Source organism: Macaca mulatta, chromosome 8 (genome assembly GCF_049350105.2).
Source record: "Macaca mulatta isolate MMU2019108-1 chromosome 8, T2T-MMU8v2.0, whole genome shotgun sequence".
NCBI lineage: Eukaryota > Metazoa > Chordata > Mammalia > Primates > Cercopithecidae > Macaca > Macaca mulatta.
The window spans coordinates 29,650,747-29,666,555 of NC_133413.1; the positions used below are offsets into that span (position 1 = coordinate 29,650,747).

The following is a 15,809-nucleotide window of genomic DNA, read 5'->3' on the forward strand; positions in this document are numbered from 1 at the left end:
AGGGAGGTATAGCAAAAGGGATTGGAGGCGAAGTCAGTAAATGGATGGCCTGCTGCCGATCAAACCCCAGGGCTCTTGGCCATGAGGCCCCTTGGCCACCTCCTGCAGTGACAGCACCATGCAGAGCCAGCATAAACAAGTGCTTGACGGAATGAGAGCCCTGGCCCCCATGAGGCCTGGCCTAAGGCGCAGTTATCTCTGCAAAGCAGAGCACCCTTAATTAACTGACTAATTGTTCTTTCCTGCTTGGAATGTTAGTTGGTTTGCTTTGGGCGTTTTCTGGGACTTGGAGAAATCTGTCTCCCAGTAATGAATTATTCCTCTAGTCCTAAGGTCCAATGGCTGGAAGAAGACGGGTTTCTCAGAGAGAGCTGATTGGGTTTCCTCCCTTTCCCTCCTAATACAACATATCTGTTCCCAGAGTCCAATAGCTCCACTGCCACAGAATTCTTGATTTAGCACAAGCTATGCCCCTGGCTCCCTATCTTACGATTCCCTAGGGCAGAAAATGCAGTTCCAGAGCCCCATGAGCCCCCGAGCAGCCTCAGTGCTGACTGTAGGGAGGTTCCCTGAGAGGGGAGGGCCAGGAGTGGAGACTGGGCTGGGATCTCTCCTTCCTCCAGGCACTGTCTCCTCTACTGTGTTTGCAACGTCTTAGAGATTTAGGAAGCAGAAGGTTTGGGGGTATAATTCCTAAAATAAATAACCGGGCACCTTTCTCCCGGTTATTTGTTTCTCCCGGTTATTTATATTATTTCTCCCGGTTATTTATACTCCAACCTCTCTCTATTTCCTTTTCTTCCATCACTCAGAAGACCACAGTCTCCCAGCAAAATGTTGCCCACAGCACAGGCTGAGGAATGGACGGACTGGAGGGCAAGGTACAATGGAGGAACTCAACAGGAGCTTTGGAGACAGTGAGTGTAAGAAGCACCTTGTCTTTCTAGAAGGCCCAAAGTACCCTCCCCACCAGCCACTGGCTCTTCAGGGCTGTTGCTGTGTGCAGCAGGATGGGGAGGGGGGGATCAAAAGGGGAAGGGATAGGCATTCATGACCCATTCGTAGACCTGGGCAGGGTCGGCAGGAGCCATGGTGGGGCGGGAGGGTGGCAGGTGGATGCTGATCAGGAAACACTGATGGGACAGCATCTTTGAAGGGTTGGTCTGAATCTCAAAACATGTCCAACGCCTTCTGCACGCTCTGCTCACACAGACCCTGACTCCTGGGCTGGGAAGGGGCTTCAGGGAGCTTCAGGCCTGTACTGTACCTTTTTCCTTCAGATTGTGGCACTTGCTAAGAAAAAGTATGTGCTGCATCCCATCGTGACACCAGCAACCTCTTAGTCTCTTGTTGGAACAGAGCGTTTGAGGCGGAGTTGACTGGGTGCTCCCCTGGGCAGCCCTGGCATTTATACCATCAAGAAAGTAGGTAGCAGAGATGGATTGGGGGTCTCTCCCAGATCCCTCCCAGGGGCATGCCCATTACCTCGAAGCCCAGGCAATCCAGGGATGCCAGGCCTGCCTTCCTTTCCTTCATCCCCCTGATCACCTTTGGGTCCCGGTGGCCCTGGAAAGGCAAAAACAGCACTGAGGTTAGGGAGTTGCCTTCTGGAACAGGACCAGGTCATCTGGAGAGGAAACAAAATGCCGTCTCTGAGGAGAGGAAGGGACAGCATTAGCTCTGGAAACTCACAGGGAACCCTCAGCCCAGTCTCAGGGGGCATGAGAAAGGCTTCCTGGAAGAAGTAATATCCAAAGTGAAATCTCAAAGAGAAAGAGGAGTGAGCTAAGTAAATAGAGGGTTGGGAGAGTGTGCTATGGACCGAATATGTGTGTCCCCTCCCAAAACCATATGTTGAATCCCTAATCCCCAATATGACAGTTTTAGGAGGTGGGGTCTTTGGGAGGTGATGAGGTTTTGATGAAGTCACGGGGGTAAGCCCACATGATGGTTTTATAAGAAAAGACACCAGGGAGTTCTCTCTCTCAAATAGACACAGCAAGAAGGCAGCAGTCTGCACACCAGGAGGAGAGTCCTCACCAGAACCCGGCCCTGCCACACCCTGATCCTGGACTTTCAGCCTCCAGAGCTGTGAGAAATAAATGCCTGTTGTTTAAGCAGCTCAGTCTATGGTATTTTGTTGTGGCAGCCTGGGCTGACTAAGAGTAAAAAGGGACAATTCCAGGCAGAGGGAATAATCCCTACAAAGGTTGAAAGTGAAGACAGAGAGATGTAAGCCACAGCGGGGTAAGAGGTGGGGGACACACTGGGATGAGAAAGTGGAGCTTTTAGAGATCCGGCCTGAGTGTTGGACTCAGCTTCTCCTGAGGGCACCAGAGGCCACAGAGGGGCCTGAGAGAAGAGCTCAACCAGATTTGCACATGAGGAAGATGACTCAGGCTGCAGTGTGGCAAATGGGTGGGAACAGGAGGGAGGCTGAGGCAGAGCTTTCAGTCCAGCCAGGTGGGATGTGAGACGCCTGGATGAGGAGCACGGCCATCAGAGGGTTGTCAGGGACATGAACAAGAGCTGCTTAGGAAGTGGAAGAGACTGACTTTGGTGAAAGTTGGGGAGGAAGAGGCTGGAGTCATGCTCAGATGTCTGGCTTTTGCACTTGGATGGAAGAGAGGTTTCTAATCTTTCCTGAGTGGGGCCGCCCTCCAGGCTGGGGCTCCTGCGTGCCAGGGATTCTGTCATATGTGATTGGATCCAGTCCCCACGACAATGCTGTGTGCTGCAGTTACTCATCTGAGACCACACAGCCGGTGAGTGAGTGAGGCAGCTGTGGTTTCAACCCACATGTGACCTGCCTGTGTCCACTCTGCAATACCCACAGGGCTAGACGTCTCACCAGTTACAGAATCTTCTTGCCAGCCATGGTTGCACCTGCTGTTCCCAAGCCAGTGAGCCCATGAGCCCTCCCTGCCACCCTCCTCCAGTCACTACCAGCTCTCAGGTGACTCACTGCCCCTTCCTCACAAAACCCTCTCTGACCCAGTGTGCTGAAAGTTGGTGTGAGTTGCTTGAATGCGTGTGCTTGGTGCCATTTGACAAGTAATCTCACCCTGCCTTGTCCTCTTGTCATAGTGATTGTGTCCCATCTTTCCTAAGAAAATTGCCAACTCCCCGTGACAGGACCATACCCTTTACATCCCTGTACCTGCTGTGAAGACCCAGACTCCAAGCTCTCACCTCCTGCTGCTTTTCAAGAGAAAATGAGGACCATGGGGCCTGGCATGGTAGTTCATGCCCGTAATCCAGCACTTTGGGAGGCTGAGGAGGGTGGATCAGCTGAGGTCAGGAGTTTGAGGCCAGCCTGGCCAACATGGTGAAATCCCGTATCTGCTAAAAATACAAAAATTAGCCAGGTGTGATGGTGGATGCCTGTAATCCCAGTTACACTGGAGGCTGAGCAGCAGAATTGCCTGAATCTGGGAGGCAGAGGCTGTAGTGAGCCGAGATCGTGCCATTGCACTCCAGCCTGGGTGACAAGAGTGAAACTCTGTCTCCAAAAAAAAAAAAAAAAAAAAAAAGAAGAAGAAGAAAAGAAAAGAAAAAAAGAAAAAAGAAAAAAAAATAAGGGGGACCATGAAAAAAAGCCTTTATAGTGTCTTTACCCCCTTAAATTCATGTCTACCAGGAACCTCAGAATATGACTTTATTTGGAAATAGGGTCTTTGCAGACATAATTAGTTAAGATGAGGTAATACTGGGGTAGGGCAGGCCTCAGTGCAATGGCTGGTGTCCTTGTAAGAAGGGAAAAGAGAGACACAGAGATATGAGAGCACATGTGGCAACAGAGACAGAGATTGGAGTGATGTATTCCCAAGCCAGGAAACACCAAGAATTGCCAGCAAGTACCAGCGGCTAGAAAGGGCCAAGGAAGGGTCCTCCCCCTGAGCTTTCAGAGGGAATGTGGCCCTGTGGACACCTTGATTTCAGACTTTGAGCCTCCAGAACTGTGAGAAAATAAGCTTCTGTTAAACCACCAAGTTTATAATGTTTTGTTATGGCAGCCCCGGGAAACTGAAACACACAGACTCGCAGCCCAGCAGTAACATCTTGCACAATAAATATTTGATGAATGAGTGAGTATATGAGATCAGAAGGTGTTAATAATACATAGAAAACAACCAGCCAGCCAAGATCGAGATGTACTGATACCTTCCTCACGCTGGCACTGTCCTCAGAACCTAACCAAACTTGACAGCTGTTTAATAATTCCATGGCACGCACGCAGGGAAAAAAGCAGTCAACAATTCTTCAATTCACAAGTAATACAAATGATTTAAGAAGGACTAGGTTTTGTGATCCCAGTTTTCAGACCACAGGACTGAGTCAGAGAACCTGTTGGGAATAGATCAAAGATGGCGCAGAAATTAAGGGCTGAGTCAGGAAGCAAATGTGCTCTACTACCCCTTCCCAGTGATCTCCCCTTAAGGCCAAGGCCAAGGCTGCAGCAAAGGGAACTGGGAGAGGGTGCCTGGATCTCTGCTGCTGGGCTGGATGCCCACCCCTTTCTCTCTTCTCTGCCTCCACCACCCTGGGTGTTCCAGCAACCGAGCTGGTCACAGACGCAAGGGACTGCACCCTCCAATTTCAGCTGTCCCTCAGATGCAGGTGCAACCTGCAGGGGGGTCTTCCAGGCGTCCCTCTTGCCAAGGGAGGATGCTGCCCGAAGACCCTGATTTGGGGCCTCGGGGTGGTAGACATCATCTGAAAGGTGGGCATTGAGTATGGATATCGAGTCTTGGGTTCAAGTCCTGATTCTATTAAATGTGGGTAAAAAAAAAATTCCTTTCTCGTGCAGTTGTAGTGAGGACTGAGTGGATTCAGTGGCATGATGACTAGAGAAGGGCTTCAAAGCCTTGAGTGAGGGGAGCCATCCCGATCACCTCACTTTGCATAATGCCTCCTCACTGCAAAAAAAATAAAATAAAATAACGCCTCCTCAGAGCCATTATAGGATGACAACTTCCAGGTATTCCTGGTGCACCTGAAATCACCCTGTGGAGTTTGGCTGGCTCATCCAGGGAGAGGCAGGTCTCAAGAACGTGCTACAGAGATTTTTTTGTTTTGTTTTTGAGACAGAGTCTGGCTCTGTTGTCCAGGCTGGAGTACAGTGGTGCAATCTTGGCTCACTGCAAACTCTGCCTCCCGGGTTCACACCATTCTCCTGCCTCAGCCTCCCGAGTAGCTGGGACTCCAGGCGCCCACCCCCACACCTGGCTAATTTTTGTATTTTTAGTAGAGATGGGGTTTCACCGTGTTAGCCAGGATGGTCTCCATCTCCTGACCTCGTGATCCGCCCGCCTCGGCCTCCCAAAGTGCTAGGATTATAGGCGTGAGCCAATGCGCCCAGTCGGATTTTTTTTTAAACATAACTATGTGGTTATCAGGGTCTTTACTAGAGATTAACTGGGAAGAAGGTGGGGTGAGCAGTAAAGGTGGGCACCAATTCCCAGCACCATCCTCAGATGGTACTGGCCTGGCTGACTCAGAAGGGCTGATGATTTGGCCAGAGCCTCGAGGGGCCAACCCGCCAGGTGCTCCGAGGACCAAGTGTGTCTTTAAATTACTGATGCTGCCCATAAGTGAAGCAATCTCGGGATCTGACTTTTTAGTGTGTTTACTGACACTATCCTTTCTTCAGAAACCCAAGCTGGAAATCTTGAGCCTGCTCTGATTCCTCTTTCCTGTCTCCCTTTTGCATCCCTTTCTAGCCACACGCATCTGTGATTTGAGGCTTCTCATAAAGGAGGGTACTTCTCATGTCTCCACCTCCTTCCTCACTGCTTCCACCCTCGTCAGGTCCTTATGGCCTGGCTCTGGCCTTTATAAGAACCTCCCTGTCTTGTTCTCTCTCCAGCCCATGTGAGCCTTGCTGTCTGATCAATCTCTCCGAAAAAACAAAGCAACCAAAGGGACTCAGAGCACGGGGAGGCCCCTCACTGCACCACAGGCGCAGCTTCCCCTGTCAAGGCCCCTGCAGATCACTCATGATCTGACCCTTCTGCTGCAAACTTACAGCTCAGTGCTCATGGTCACCAACTTTCCTCCACCTCTGCATAAATGCTGTACTCATGGTGTCCCTGAACATTAGCCAAATCCTAAGAGTCCAGTCCCTCTTAGTCCTGAGTCTGCCTTCATGCCCACTGACCTGGTTTGGCTGTGTCCCCACCCAAATCTCATCTTGAATTGTAGCTCCCACAATTCCCATGTGTTGTGGGAGGGACTCAGTGGGAGGCAACTGAATCATGGGGGTGGGTCTTTCCCTTGCTGTTCTCGTGATAGTGAACAAGTCTCATGAAGTCTGTTGGTTTTATAAAGGGGAGTTCTGCACACACTCTCTTGCTGCTGCCATGTAAGATGTGCCTTTGCTCCTCCTTCACCTCCTGTCATGATTATGAGGACTCCCCAGCCATGTGGACTGTGAGTCCATTAAACCTCTTTTTCTGTATAAATTACCCAATCTCAGGTATGTCTTTATTAACAGTGTGAGAACAGATGAATATACCCACCTTCTGATCTCTTAGTGTTGCACGGGCAGAGCCCCCAAATCTCAGAGCTGGAAGGAGGTGGACAGTGCTCCTGTGGGAGCACCTGGAACCTGGTCAGGCGGCTGCTGCCCACTCCCTGGGCACTATCCCCCACCTTGAACTGTGGTTCCCAAGGAGGACAGAATCTTCTACAGGGCACTGTCTGTGGCCTATGCCTTGCACACACCTGGCACACAATCGGGATCTGAAGAATGACTAATGCGTAGTAGCAGAAGTGCCATGACATCTGTTGTTCCAAGAGGTACCCAGGAGAGCTTTTTCACTTCTCAACTTTCTATACCATCCCGTTTCTCATCTCTTCTGTCACCAGTGCAGACCAGGGCACAGAGGTGGCTGGGACAAGGAGGAGCAGGGTCCTGGGGTCTCTGCTCAGACTCTGCCCACCCATCTAGCCCACTCCCCTCACGCTCCCCCCAGTGCAGTTGCTCCCACCAGAAGCATCTTCCCAATGGGACGAAGGATCTGAGGCCAGGCATTCAGGAGAAGCACCAGGGTTTTCCTGGGGATCAGCCAATGGGAGGAAACCCATGCCTTCTCCCTTCCCTGATCCCAGAATACATGATGGGATAGGGGACTTGCATGGGCTGGAATCTGGGAACTGATGTGCCAAGAGCAAATTATGAGGACAGCTGATGAGCCTGGCCTGGAGCCAGCAGTACAGTCAAAACCACCCCCAGAACCACGCCAACCACAGGGCTGCTGACAGGGTGGAGTGGCTCAGCAAACAGCTCCACTTCCAGTACCCTCAAGTCACCAGGGGCTGGATTCTCAGCCCCTATCACCTTTATACTTTTGAGTGTTCTCTCTTTTTCATCACTTAAGGCATCTCTCTGGGACCCTGAGAAGTGGATGAGGCAGGCACTGTTGGTCCCATTTCACAGCCAAGGACACTCAGGCCTAGAAAGGTGCTGGGACTGCCCCTGCTATGGTCCTCAGGGCCCCCAGGGAGGGTGGTGGGTGGGGCTGGGGGCAACTCCACCCCCTTCCCAGCGGAGTCCATGTGGAAGGAGAGATGACAGCTTGGCTCACCACACAATGTCCCAGGGACCTCGGCCCAGGCCATGCTCCCCAGTCCTCAGTAGGGCAGAAAGGCCACTTTACCTGTCACTCCACTCAGAGATGTTCCCCACTTTCAGCAGGTCCCTACTACCCAGAAGCCAGAGTCCCAGTGTGAGCCTGGAATCCAAAGCCCTGCTCTGTTACGCCATCCCTTTATAAATATTTGCTGATCTGGACTCTTTAATAGATTTGTGTTTTTTCTCAAAAAATCAGCCTGCAGATAAATCTGCTTTGCAAACTTGTTTTCATGAATCCAGAGATGTATTTTTTCATCCCAGCCGGGTCACTGGATGGTTTTGTGACTTTGGCCAATCATCTCCCCTCTCTGGCCTCAGGATCCTCAAATACAAAACAAAAAGAGTGGACTGGATGATTTCAGATCTATTACCACTCCATCCAAATGCTGTGATTCCAGAAAACCTGCATCCTTGCCAAAGAGAGCCATCTCATGTGACGTTGCTCATGTTTCCCCTCCCGGGCTGCCTCCCCTCTCTGGTTGACTTTCCCCTCCTGGGCTGCCTCCCCTCTCTGGTTACCTTTCCCCTCTTGGGCTGCCTCCCCTCTGTGGTTACCTTTCCTCTCCTGGGCTGCCTCCCCTCTCTGGTTACCTTTCCCCTCTTGGGCTGCCTCCCCTCTGTGGTTACCTTTCCTCTCCTGGGCTGCCTCAACTCTCTGGTCACCTTTTCCCCTCCTGGGCTGCTTCTCCTCTATGATGATCTAAGTTCTCTGCTTCTTTCAAACCCACAGGCAGATTTCAACAGATCTGATTAATGCTAAAAATCCAAAACAGAAAATAGAACCCCCACTGCAGATATTCACAAGAGAGAAACTGGAGACAAAGCTCATCAAAAACTGTATAACAAAGTAAGAGCATAAAAACAATTCGGGTCAAGCTCAGGAATAATGTAAATAAGCTCATATTTGAAAAAATACACATAGTTGAGTATTTGTGACTTCTCAGCCAGGAAAGGGCAAAGTGTGGGAATGCGGTGAGTGTACGTGTATATGTATGTGTATATATGTGTATGTGTATATGTGTTCATATGTATGTATATACGCGTGCATGTGTATGTACGTGCATGTCTGTATGTGCATATGTATACGTGTATGTGCAAACATGGGTACACATGGGTATGTGTGTTTATGTCTATATGTACAGGTATGCGTATATATATGTGTGTGTATGTTTATGTATGTATGTAGGTGTGGATGTGTGTGTGTGTTTAAAAACCTTAATAGAGGAACTAGACAAAGCTAGGACAGAAAGCCCACTGCAGACAGCAGTACGGGAATGCCTGCAAGATTTTCTAGTGACCTAGCCCTTGTTCAAAAGCCAGGGTAGAGTTGGGTCTTGTTAGGGCTGCATGGTAAATACATTCAGATATACCAGCAGGAATCTTTTAAATAATAACCACCAGGCACCTGGCAACAGAGACAGGGAGGCAGGAAAGACCCTAGATGCAGTGGCGATAATGAGAGCTGGAGGCCCAAGTGCTGTACAACTGTGAAGAGCCAGGAGCTCCAGTGCAGTGATCTGAATGTTTGCACCCCACCCCCAAATTCATAGGTTGCAACCTAATCACCAAGGCGATGGTATCAGGAGGCAGGGCCTTTGAGAAGTGATGAGTCATGAGGATGAGGGCCTTGTGAACGGGATCAGCATCCTTATAAAGAGGACTCCAGGGAGCTGCTCCATCTCTTCCACCAAGTGAGGACACAGCAAGAAGTCGCCATCTATGAACCAGAAAGCAGGCCCCAAACAGGCCCCAAACAGGCCCCAACTCTGCCAGCCCCTGGATTTTGGACTTCCCAGTCCTACAACTGTGAGCAATAAACATCTGTTGCTTGTAAATGGCCCAGTCTACGGTATTCTGTTATGGCAGCCTCAACAGAGAGATACACCCCACAAGAATCCAAAGCTTAAAGACAAGAAAGCAGGACTGAGATGAAACTTTCAGTTCAAGAGAACTGAGTGTAAAACTTAGTGTGAGGACCAAGGAAAGACTACATGGAGGATCCCACCGGCAGAACCCCGGCAAATGAGTGACCCAGGGCGGTTTCAGTTTGAACCAAGGAGATTGGACTTAGAAACGAAAGAACCCAGATATGAAGTGCCTGGGGAGGCCTGAGAGGGTACATTAGCAGGAGGCATGGTGACATCTCTAGCTTGGAAGAGGAAGGGACTGGAAAGTGCCCCGAATACAGGGAACGTGCTCTCCTCTCTTCACTGCTTACAGCTGAGAAGCAACATGCTTCTGTCCCAACAACCAGGGTTTCTGGGCCAGGCAGAGCCAATTTAGACCTCAGCTTTACCACTCGCCAGCTGTCTAAGAAATAGTGGGAAGGTTATTCAGGCTTCTCATCTATAAAGTGGGCAATAAGACCTTTTTGCAGGATGTGAGGATTTGTGGTCTTGAATGTCTATTTGAGAATTCATGTCGACAAAATGCTTGCCTCATTATAGGTGACAATTCACTGCAATTGCTATTTAATACTATTAGTTAGTTCCTGAACACTAATCCCTGTGAGGGGCAAGGGAGGTCAAGGAAAAAAGAAGACAGGAAAAGCTAAGATCTCAGGGGCACGGATTTGGAAGAAGAAATTCTATCTCCTTCCCTCCTTTGATTTCTAGGATGTGAAGGTCCAAAGAGACCCAGAACCAGGAAACCAAACTGGATAGGGGAAGCCTCTGATTGCCCAGTGTCAAGATTTAATAGTTGCTTTTACAAATATTGAGTCTCAGTTATGTGCATTGCACTCTTAATGCTGGGGGACACAGAGGCACCCAGATCCAGGTGGACTATGGGGTAACAGAATGAGAACCGGGCAATGGGCTTAAATGTCCTGATCATTGAACTGTACACCTAAAATGGGGGAATTTCATGGCACGTAAATTACACCTTATTAAAGCTGGATCATTACCAGCCATGAGGACTTGAGTAAGGCAGGGACTTCCTTCCTGAGCCTCAGTTGTTTTCCTGCCAAAATCCTACCCCGCCCTCTACAATATCTGCCTTAAACGACCTCATAGATTCTCCTCAGGTCCCATTTTAAAACAAAAGAGGGTACAAAAAAGGGCTATGCAAACTGGAAAGGATGCAGAGGGCCCCATCATTACACTTTTGCTCTGATAAATGCAGAAACTCAAAAGAGGGAGACTCCAGGGAGCTGGAAAGGTTGGGAGGTTCTTGGAGGAGGTGGGTTTGAGTGACATCCTGGAGTATCAGCAGGATTTGGGTGGGCAAGGAGGAGGAAGAAGAGGATAAGGCAGAGGAGGAAGAAGAGGAAAAGGCAGAGGAAGAAGAAGAAAAGGAGGAGAAGAAGAAGGAAGACGAGGAGAAAAGGAAGAAGAGGAGGAGAAGGAGGAGGAAGAGGAGGGGGAGCAGGAGAAGAAAGAGAAGAAGGAAGAGGAGGAAGAGGAGGAGGAGAAAGAGGAGCAGGGAAAGGAAGAGGAGAAGGAGGAGGAGGAAGACAAGGAAGAGAAGGAAGAAAGGGTGGAGGAGAAGGAGGAAGAAGATAAAGAGGAGGAGGAGGGGAAGGAAGAGGATAAGGAAGAAACGGAAGAGAAGAGGGAAGAAGAAGAAAAGGAAAAGGAAGGGAAGAAAGAGGAGGAGGGGGAGGAGGAGGAAGAGGAGGAGGAGGAGAAAAGGAGGAGGAGGGGAAGGAAGAGGAGGAGGAGGAAGAGAAAAGAAGGAAGAGAAAAGGAGGAGGAGAAAAGGAGGAGGGGAAGGAAGAGGAGGAAAGGGAGGAGGAGAAGAGAATAGAGGAGGAGGAGAGAATGGAAGAGGAGGAGAGAAGGGAGGAGGAAGAGAGAAGGGAGGAGGAGGAGAGAATGGAGGAGGAGGAAAAGGAGGAGAAGAAAGAAGAGGAGGAGAAGTAAGAAGGGGATGGGAAGAGGAAGAAGGGGAAGCGGAGGAGGAGGGAATGGAGAAGGAAGAGGAGGAGGAGGAGGAAGAGAAGGAGGCGAAGGAAGAGGAGGAGGAGGAGGAGAAGGTGAAGGAGGAGGAGGAGGAGGTGAAGGAGGGGGAGGAGGGCACTGCAGGTGGAGGAGCCTCTGGAGCACAGCTGTGACAGTAGGGAAGGTGAGCTGTGCTTCCAGGGCAGTGACGAGATGTGCCTCACTAGTCTGGATGCTTCACCCACGGCAAGACCATGTATGGCCCTTGAGTTAAACAATTAAACATTACCAGAACGTCACATGTTTCTGGTTTCTCTTGAAACACAGGCAGACCTTGCCAACCTGGGCCCACCTTCCAGCCTGGCAAAAATGGGCTAGACCTGCCGTAACCCCCAACACTCCCCTGACATTGCATTCTCTGCTCCTTGACATTGCTCACTGGCCCCTGAAGCAGTTCTCTCTGTGCCCCCTGGCATGAGCGGCAGTGGAGGAGAAGGCAGGCAGGACAGGATAGGAAAGCAGTGGGAAGTACACTCACTCTGGGATCAGAAAGGCCGGCGTGTACATACTGGTCCATCACCTCCTGGCCCTGTGGCTGTGGGCAAGCTATGGAAGCTTCCTAAATCTCAGTGTGCTTGTCAATAAAATAGGGAAAACATCACTCCCTTGGAGAGCCATTGTTTTCAAAAGATGCGCACACGAGATACACCTGGCATAGTAGGTAACACATACTAGGCACTCACAATGGTATTATTTGTGCTGATGGCAGACTAAGGAATTTCTAAGGAACCCAGTGGGCCTTGGGGAGCCACAGTGGGCTTTGAGCAGGGGGGCGATGTGGGAGAAGTGCATTTCATGAAAGGTGTTTCCGATGGTGCGTGCAGCATGGTGCGTGCAGCAAGAAGGAATGGGTGGAGGGAAGGGAACCAGTTTGTCAGGAGTGAAGAAAGGGAGTTGGGTCTCTAGGCTCTATCATTTGTGGGCCCACGGCACGAGTACAATAGAGGCCCATACATTTTTGCATTTTTGCCATTATAGTTAAGATTACAAATGGGCTGGCATGCCATAGTCCCAGCACTTTGGGAAACCAAGACGGGAGGATCACTTGAGGCCAGGAGTTCCAGACCAGCCTAGGCAACATAGCAAGACCTTGTCTCTAAAAAGTAATAATTTTAAAAAACTGGCCAGGTGTGGTGGCTCATGCCTGTAATCCCAGCACTTTGGGAGGCTGAAGCAGGGGGATCATGTGAGGTCAGGCGTTCGAGACCAGCCTGGCCAACATGGCAAAACTCTGTCTTCTACTAAATATACAAAAATTAGCCAGGCATGTTGGTACACACCTGTAATCCCAGCTACTCAGAAGTCTGAGGCAGGAGAATCGCTTGAACTTGGGAGGTGGAGGTTGTAGTGAGCCAAGATCATGTCACTGAACTCTAGCCTGACTGACAGAGTGAGACTCCGTCTCAAAAAAACAAAACAAAACAAAACAAAACAACAACAACAACAAAAGGTAGCGCAGCATGGCAGCATGCACCTGTAGTCCTAACTACTTGGGAGGCTGAGGCTGGGGGATCACTTAAGCCCAGGAGTTCAAGGCTGCCGTGATCACACCATTGCCCTCCAGCCTGGGCAAGAGAGCCAGAGCCCAACTTGAAAACAAAAAAACAAAACAACAACAAAAAAACCAGTTACAGGGCACCTGTAGTCCCACCTACTTCAGAGGCTGAGGCAGGAGAATGGCACGAACCCGGGAGGCGCAGCTTGCAGTGAGCTGAGATTGCGCCACTGCACTCCAGCCTGGGCGACAGAGTGAGACTTCATCTCAAAAAACAAAAATAAAAACAAAAACAAAAACAAAAACAAAACAAAACAAAAACAAAAAACAGTTACAAATGAAGCCAACAGATCGTTCAATGAAATACATTCTTTTGCCTAAATGAGTAAGTCTTTGTAAGAGCCTAGAAGGCCAGGTTCAAGTTTGGAATTCTCCAACTCCAGAACTCCACCATGGGAATGACACTAGAGGAGCCCTTCTCTACTCCCGGCCTGAGCCCCTTGTTCTGCCCCCAGCCTCAAGCTCTTGGAGGCTCCAGCGCAGCTATGCCAGCTCTGACCACCAGGCTCCCATTAGCCACCGCTGGGGCAAACTCTCACACCTAGAAGAGTGGCCACTGAGTTTGCTCTCTACCCGAGGGAAGTTTATCTGGGAAGAGATCTGTGCAAGCCCTGGAAGTGAGTACATGCCATCTGGACAGAAAATTCCAGAGTCCTGTAGGGCAAGACTTAAAAGAGACAGTATGCGCTAAAAGAGAGAGTATAGGCTAAAAGAGAGTATGGGCTGGGAATGGCAAGTGCACTTGGGGATGGGGTGGGGGTGGGGTACTCCTGGGTCCTTGGGGAGGGGCATGCAGGAGGAAGACCCCATCAGGAGGGGCCCTGGATGGAGGCAGCAAGGGCCTGGCGGTACCTTTGGCAAGGGAGATGTTCCTCAGCGCGATGGAGTGCTCCCAGTCCTTTAGGCGCAGGTCCTCGGTGACCGCGTTGAGCATGGCCAGCTCCTGTTTCAGCTGCAGCTCCATGCCCACGTGCGCCAGGCGCAGGCGGCGCGTGTCCTCGCTGGCGTTGCTCACCAGCACCCGCAGGTCCTGCAGCCGCGTGCGGTGGAGGGCCACGTCATAGGACAGGCTGTGGTTGAGGCCGCGCAGCACGCCGCCCACGTCAGCCAGCTCCTCGCCCAGTACGCCCACCCTGCGCGCCAGCCCGTCCAGCAGGCCTGCGTGGCGCCGCAGCAGCAGCTGGCTACTGTTGCTCTCCACCTGCAGCTGGTACAGCTCTCCCTGCGCCGCGTCGCTCTGCTGGCCCGTGCGGTCCCGCAGCAGGGCCACTGCCTGCTCTGTCTGCACCGCCTGCGCCTGCAGCCCCCACAGCGCGCCCTCCAGCCTCTGCACTGCGCCCGCCAGCGCCAGCAGCGAGTCCGACTGGTTCTGCAGTGCGTCCTGCACCTTCCACACCTGCTCCGTCAGGTCCGCTTGCAGCGGAGCCTGCAGCAGCCGCAGCTGCAAGTCCCGGAAGCTCTCATTCAGCCGGTTCACATTGCGAGTCAGGGCCTTCAGGTCGTCAGGGGAGCTGCGCGGCCTGGACACTGCGGAGGAGGAGGAGGGGAGACGTGAGCACCGCTGGGGAGGAAGGCCCAGGTGACAAGAGGTGAACCCAGCCAGAGCCTGGCATGCAGTAGGTGCTCAATAAATGATAGATGAATCAAAAGCAGACGTGTTGGCTGAGCGCTTTACTAGATCCCAGGCCTTGTGCTAAACCAGTGGTCCCCAAACCTGCCTGTACATTAGATCACCTGGCTAGGTGTCTCACCTGCAGAAATTGTGATTGCATTGGTGTGGGGTGTGACCTGGGCTTTGGAATTTTTCGAAGATCCAGAAGTAATTCTAAGTTGCAGACAAGTTTGTGAGTTGCTGTTCTAGTGTAACTATCATGGGTTAATTCAGTGGGCCCCTATGAAACTGCCAGTTGTGAATGTTGAAAAGCAGTTGCATATCAGCAGTTTCATGTAGGTCAGCTTAAGATGTTGGGTGGTGTTATCCTCTCAACTTTAGGGGGTGGGTACCTGCTGCAATCTGAATATGCCCCCCAAAATTTGTATGTGGAAACTTAATCACCAAAGTCATAATAAGAGAGGGGGTCTTTAGGAGGTGATTGAGTCACGAGGGCAGAGCCCTTACGTATTAGATTAGCAACTTTATAAAAGACGTTCGAGGGAGCTGTTTGCCCTTCCTGCCATGTGAGGACACACAGAAGGCACCATCCATGAGAAACAGGCCCTTACCAGACATGAATCTGCTGGTGCCTTTATCTTGGACTTCCCAGCCTCCAGAACCATAAGCAATACATTTGTTGTTTATAAATTACCCAGCCTACAGTATTTTGTTACAGCAGCCTGAACAGACAAAGACAGTACCATCTTATCCCTTTTTACAGTTACAGCTATTAGCATTGCCCAGGGTAACAATTCACAGCAAGTAAACTCTAACTAAGATGGCTTGCTCCAGGACTGCCTAAAGGAAGAGCACCCCAGCAGCAGACTCAGCCAGGCTCAAGGCCACCGTGTCTATTTTCTGGCCTGCTGAGTTCAGGGCCCTTTCCCTTCTGCTCATGTGCTGTGCCAACAGCCTGTCTGGGTGTTCTCGGAGTGTTCTCATGACTTCTGATAAGCCATGGTGTCTCTTGGAGCCCCATCATGAGAAGAAACTGACATGAAATTATCAAGCTTTCCATTCTAC

General features: G+C 50.7%; 1 protein-coding gene across 1 annotated transcript in view; it reads right to left on the reverse strand.

Moving 5' to 3' along the window:
* The window catches only part of SCARA5 (scavenger receptor class A member 5), a 121,448-nt gene that overhangs the window by 36,382 nt on the left and 69,257 nt on the right, over window positions 1-15,809 (reverse strand). The window contains exons 4-5 of the mRNA XM_015145043.3: window positions 13,985-14,659; window positions 1,486-1,566 (exon numbers count right to left, since the gene is read on the reverse strand). Coding sequence (XP_015000529.1) covers window positions 1,486-1,566; window positions 13,985-14,659 — 756 coding nt within the window. The remainder of the gene's footprint in view (window positions 1-1,485; window positions 1,567-13,984; window positions 14,660-15,809) is intronic.